Here is a 6,595-nt window from a genome sequence, read left to right as displayed (position 1 = left end):
GAGGGTCTGGTGATGCTGGTGTGTGTCCCAAGGCAGCTATGGCTACAATGTAGCTTACAGTGTGTGAATGATTTGTAGAGTAATRTGCTTTGAAGTTCGACAAGTCTTAATAAAGCACTACACAAGTTCAGAGTATTTACCATTAATAATATATTTACTATTTAGCACAAACACATAATTTCATAGTCTCAGAACATAGGGCCATGTTATATATTTTGAAACACAGGGTCTTTATTAAAAATCTTGTCTAATATATAAAAGGTGTGTTTAAATTAAATTGCAATATAGTATGCTCAAAACATAAATACAACAATTTACATACCTTCAAGTTCATTCAAGTAGTCTTGGAGGTAATCCAAGACTTTTAACTCCTTTGCCTGCTTTGTTGAACCTTGGGAACTCAGTTCTGGGGCAATGTGCGACATGAYGTAGTTGGAGTCAACCTAAGAATAGAATAATTTAATAAARTAACAGCTGTATGGATGGCTCCATRTATGTAATGGACCAATGACCAAATTAAGAAGATTTTCAGGCTACAGCATACCTTGTCATTATGGCCTACAACAAATAAACTGCGACACTCCTTTGGCTTTCTCTCCATGACTTTCATTAAGTTGTAGACTTCAAGGCCCTCTCGCATCTGTTCTAGCATTGGAATGCGTTTTGTGGTTGAATGCAGCAAGATGGCCCTAGAAAGTGCATGCAAAAATATTGATTCATGTGTTCATTCAATAAATGTCTAAAGATGTCCAGAGATTGAATCTGAATACTGCACATAAAAGCAGTCAGCAATCATTTCCTAACACTGAGAATAGGATTTAGTTTCAAAATTGGCAAGAATGTGATTTTACAACTAGTTTTCTGAATTCTAAACATACCTCAATATGCTGGTTTTATGGTCTGTATCAATAGGACCAGTGTAGCCACAATCCAGTATCTCATGAGTGTAAGGAGAGAGATCAGATGCACCTTCGATCTAGTTTTAATGTAGAAAAACAAGTTGCTTATCGTACAGCTACAGTTTTAGTTTAATTTTTGTTTCATGATTTTCACTTAATTTGTAAATATCACTTTCAAATTCAGAGATTATATTTTTTTAATCAGAAATCATTTGTTATTACATATGCACTACCAGTCACAAGTTTGAACACATCTCAATTAATGTTGTCGTGCCCCCCCCCTCCCCCCAGTCTAGTAATTTGATACAGAAGACACCCAGACTCTAGGAATAGGTTCTGTCATTATACAGTAAACTTAAACTGTTAATCCAAAATAAGTTATAGATTTGAAAATATTCAAAGTAGGCACTCTTTGCTTTGATTACAGCCTTGCTCTCTTTTGTTTTTCTTGAATACTGTTGGAAAACCATTCCAGATGACTACAGTACATAAAGCTTATTGAGAGAATGACAAGTGCACACAGCTGTAACCAAAGCTGAAGGTGCCCATTTTGAAGAATGTAAAATGTATAACCTGTTTTGGTTTATATAACCCTTTTAAGTTTAATATGTGGTTCCTTGCAATATGCRCTCCTTCATAGTCTGGATGAAAATAAATAAATAACTCTACGAATGATTACTTCACGATGGTTCAAAATTGTCAATTAAACACACCTTTGTCATTAATGGTGACAGCTCCATGTCATGTACTCCTTCAGTCTGAAGTTTTCTGGTGACGATATAGTTGTAGCACCACTCCTGAAGAAACTGTGGTGCTGGTCCCCCTTGGGCAATACTGACAGCAAATATTTCCCCTGCAACTCTGTAAATCATAGGTCATTAATTTATTAGATGTACAAACACCAGCATCACAGGTATGGCAGTGCAAAATTGTAATTGGCAATTATAAAAGCTAAAGGATGCATCACAGAATTCTAAGTTTGGGGGTTGAATAATAATTTACATGTGTGTTAAAAGAAGTACATTTTTATTTAAATTTTGAAGTTCGGTCAACGTTTGTTGTCACATTGGGCCTGATGCAAGAACCGTTCGTCTGAACAGATCTATTCATAAGTTGTGCGTACGAGTGATTTAAGAGAAATTATTTCATTCATCAATTTTCTCGTATTCCAAGATTTTTTTCAGATCACAGCAAAATTCCTGTGTGGTCCAGACCTGTCATATTTTACGTGCAGTCAGTCTGTTGCTATCCAGATGGATTTTCCATCACTAATAACTTTATATTTCGATAGTTTGAATATTGTTTGAGTTGAAAATAAATCACGCTCCAWAATTATGTTGACAAGAGCCTATTCTGTTTGAATTATAATTATAATTTTGTCTCGGTATATAATGAGCTTTATAAATAATTTTTTTAATAAAATTTTATTGCCAGCTGAGACAGGAACTTCAGTAGTTTTGATTGTAACTGTCTTGAAGGAGACACTGTTCGACACAATGATTCTACTAGGTTTAATTGATTGTACAGATTAAAATGAGCAAGTGTCCACAAGATGAGCCAAAATAACATACTTGAACAGTGCTTTATCCAGGTCATTGAGAGAGTATTTTGGTATTTTTCCATTCTCGCTGTCACCCTCGAACAGTCTCTTCTCAAGTCCAGCAACCATGGCTAGAAACCAGAGCAAATAAAAAAACAAAAGTAAAATTGCATAATTAACACAACATGGCATACCACTTGTCACTGTGTTTAAAGGGAAAGAACTTCAATACAAATAATAAAACTTAAAACATTTTAATGGACATTGTTGTCAAGACATATTGTCACAGTTCTGTTGAAATGCGTTACACACTATACTACATAAGAGACTGACTTACTTGTGAGAAACTCCTTTTTAAGTGCGCCAGTGTCCACGCCAAGTTCTCCAAGGAAGGACACTTTCAAAGGGTTCACTGGTCCACCATTTTTCTGGCGCTGCCAAAGTTTCAATCCCCTTTCAACCACATCATCTCGCGAAACACAGATTTGAAAGGTTTTGCTTGTGTCAATCTGTGCTGCTGCCCAGCGAACAACATCTTCCTCACTGTTGAAATTCTTATATTACTCCACTGTAAAAACACTTTGTTAAAAAGTTAAAAAATATATATAAGAGGAGTGGTCACCATGAAATATGATCCAGAATGGTGTCGTCTTCCCCGGATTGATTTGGATACAGATTTGTTCTGAAACGACAGATAATTTTTTTATTGAGTTTGAAATCAGTTTAAATATAGTCGTATAAAATCAGTGAGAACAAAGTAGCCATCATGAAGCACATCAAAGACATGAACTTTTTAAAAAATAATAAAAATCACCATAAAAATAAATCTAGTTAATCACCTTTCACCACAGAGGCTGGCATGCATTTCAACATCTAACAGTGGAAATGATTTGGTGCACACAGGACATTGGRCTTCATCCATCTATTTGGAACAAAGGATAATAACAGGAACAATACACAATAGTTATTTTTACATAACATGCAGTGACAACAAAAAAATAAAATGAAAAGAGTGAAGACGAATGCACTAAGATGATTAACCTACCTAGACAGCAAACATGCGAAAAACAGTTTCAAGTATTACAATTTTTTTTCCAGGCTAGATTTACAGGTGAGGTTAATACACTGAGTGTATATATTAGGTAAGTGAGTGGATAAAAATAATTTACATTTTTGTCTTCAAGCTATGTCAGTTTGAATGATTGGATCTCAGGATGTACGTTGCTATACATTTGTTTAAAAAGGGAGGGGTGGCTTATAGAGAATGTCACATATCAAGAGTTGAATAATTATTAACCATCTTCATTGACTCAGGAAAAATTTGCAGATTAAAAAAATGTTTTTGTTTTTTAATTTTAAAATACTTATATAAGCCCAAAGTAATGGCTGACAAATCTTATATACTATTTGCTGTACCTGCTGAGAATGATGTACTGTGGACTGTAGAGATTCTGAGAGGCCACCCTCTCCTGTGGTAGAACAGTCTGAAGCAGTCTGTTCTATGTACATCACATCAGCCTCCTGAATACATGAAGAAGAGTACTTAAAATCTGAAATTGGACCTTTAACAACATGGATACTATAACAACATTATGTACCTCACTGTCTGAGCTACATGGGTCACTGCTGCATTTAGCAATGTGCATAGCCAGCATCTGCAATGGCATTGAAGCCTTGCAAAACTTGCATGATGCTTTTGGCATTAGAGAGAATTCAATAGAATCTGCTGGTAGGGGTGTTAAATCCAAGTCATCTTGGAGGGGTACTATGTAAAGCAAACATTTCCCTCCACTTGATGCTCTTTTGATGATGGATCCAGTGTATCCCTCTGACTCTAATGCAACTGGAAAGATTTTTCTCCTTCCATTTCCACCTTTGCAAACAGAAAGAAAAAAGTTAAATGGTGCTTTCATAAATTGTATTAGATTAATCTGAGTAGAATTAACCTAGGGCTGGGCGATATGGCAAAAAAAATGATCACGATTAATTTTTTCATATTATCCAATCTCAATTAATATCACAATTTTTTTGTTAACTGTTAGAAAGTCACTAAGAAATAATTTAACAAATATAGCTACAGAAACAAAATTACTGCTGTTATTTCACGTTTACTAATACAACAAATAGCTGTGGTTCAGTAGAATATGAAATTATTTTTGCAAAGTATTAAAAAAGGTATTTACCAAGAAAAAAAAACATTTATGTGTAAATCATAGAATCTCACATTAATAAAGTTAGTCTTTTGTAAAAATTTCAGTTTTAGAATTGAATTTCACATTAAATATGTCAAAGAAACACAAACCTACAAACAGCAATTTGTGCACACTAGCCAATTGAATAGGATCTAAGCTCATTATTTTTTACTTTTGTTATGGAAGGACCCCCCCCCCACACACACACACACACCCTCCTGTTTACAGAGCTTTATCAAACAACAAACAACGTTGTTTCATTTTTTCTGAAAGAATATCTGATTCTGCACACGACATCATGTTGTATAAACTGCCAGCTGTTCAGGAGTTGGCAGCTTCTCTCAGCTGCTGTTTGTGATGAGACTCAGAGAGGAAGTGGTCTTGACGTCTCATCCTGCCCATCGTGTGCTGATAAAACTTACAGAAAAGTTCTTCTCCAGATAAATGAAGAACAGCTGGGACATTGTTCTGTCCTAAAAGTTACTCTAAGACCACTTCATATTTTTGAAGGATGCTTTTGTTTTAGAGAGCATCGTGGCTCTCTTTTCTTTTTTCCTCCCTCCCTCTCTGTGTGTCGAGAGAAGAACTCAGAGCTCTTCCTACCTGCCTGTTAGCAGGTAACAGCAGGTACAGGAAGCGACAGCGGTCAAAATACCTCAGAAACTCGCCCAAATAAGTGAACTATGTGAGATTCAGCATTTTATATTGGCTTACATTTTGTTTAGTTAATTCTGCGATTCCGTCTGTGTTTCATTAGCAACTTATAAATGGAAGTGGAGCAGGAGAAGGTGGATTCTGATTGGCTGTTGTAGCGCACATTTATGCCTTGTTTGATCGAGGAAGAGGCTCAGAGCTGATCACCGTGATCGACCTGAATTTTTTCGATCAATAATCGTGATCAACTAATCGCCCAGCCCTAAATTAACCAATTTCACAACATGTTAAGATGACTAAAAAAAAACACACCTGCAGGTTTATATATTAACCACCTGTCTTCAAGCTGGAGCATCTTTGGGTAGGTAGTCCTCAATAAAGAGTTTAACTATTAAAAAAACGATTGTGTTTAGTTTTGTAGGCAGTAGGTACACAAAATAAATAAGCAGCTCAATAACATATGCACAAGATATATACAGGGGTCGACATAACAGTTATTTAGTTGTCAAAAACATTCTATTTTCATTTTGGACAAACACATCCTGCCTCCTGGTTGTCTGTTGGGCAACCAAGAAATACAAGATCTACTGTCCACAGAAATCCCTTAAGAAAGCTCAGACAATTTTAGCTGAACCTAACCACCCCTTCTTTACAGAGTTTTCTCTTTTACCATCAGGATGCGGATTTGCTTTAAGATGCAGAACCAACAGATATAAGAATTCATTTTACCCTGCTATCATCCTTTTACATACTTCTTGTTGAGTGTTGTGTGTCTGTATGGTATATTTGTAGTTTTATGGTATTTACTGTGTTTATTGTTGATCAATGTTTTCATTTTTTCTGCTGGCTGTTTGGGCTGAACGATCAATCGCATTTGTGATAATCTCGCGATTTGTTAAAACAAGATTTCGTAATAGCACAGGCTGCGATTTGACTGGTCACAGGACTTGGGAGTGAGCYGAGTGGAGCAATGTTGCCAACTTAGCAACATCGTTGCTGGATCTAACGGCATTTTAGATCCCTCTAGCGACTCGTTTTTTTCCCCCCAAAATGCAACTAGCAACAAATCTGGAGACTTTCCCTGATGTTTTTGAAGACTTTTAGAATCTTAGATGACAGCAATTTCCAAGCACTCTTCTCCTTTCCTCCTCCTTTGTATGGTGTTACTTTTGTGACATCATCTTGAGCGCGTAGTAACACTGATTTGAGAGCAGACATCAATATGAACAATCAATAATTTGAAGCATGTGCATTCAAATCACACAAACGCTCACACGGCTCCCTCCCTGCTTGCTCAACTCTTCCTGTTC

The 6,595-nt window shown here is 36.1% G+C and overlaps 1 protein-coding gene across 1 annotated transcript in view; it reads right to left on the bottom strand.

The window, feature by feature from the left end:
- Positions 1-322: 322 nt before the first annotated feature.
- The window catches only part of LOC106526101 (uncharacterized), a gene marked incomplete at both ends in the record, with an annotated part of 7,937 nt that continues 1,664 nt past the window's right edge, over positions 323-6,595 (bottom strand). The window contains 11 exon segments of the mRNA XM_014020588.1: positions 323-443; positions 545-689; positions 879-976; positions 1,613-1,760; positions 2,471-2,570; positions 2,777-2,982; positions 3,062-3,121; positions 3,279-3,361; positions 3,856-3,960; positions 4,038-4,312; positions 5,598-5,673. Of these exon segments, the coding sequence (XP_013876042.1) occupies positions 323-443; positions 545-689; positions 879-976; positions 1,613-1,760; positions 2,471-2,570; positions 2,777-2,982; positions 3,062-3,121; positions 3,279-3,361; positions 3,856-3,960; positions 4,038-4,312; positions 5,598-5,673 (1,417 nt within the window).

Source organism: Austrofundulus limnaeus, unplaced genomic scaffold (assembly GCF_001266775.1).
Source record: "Austrofundulus limnaeus strain Quisiro unplaced genomic scaffold, Austrofundulus_limnaeus-1.0 Scaffold259, whole genome shotgun sequence".
Classification (NCBI taxonomy): domain Eukaryota; kingdom Metazoa; phylum Chordata; class Actinopteri; order Cyprinodontiformes; family Rivulidae; genus Austrofundulus; species Austrofundulus limnaeus.
The sequence above is the reverse complement of the archived record's forward strand: the minus strand, read 5'-3'. Positions and strand labels throughout refer to the sequence as shown.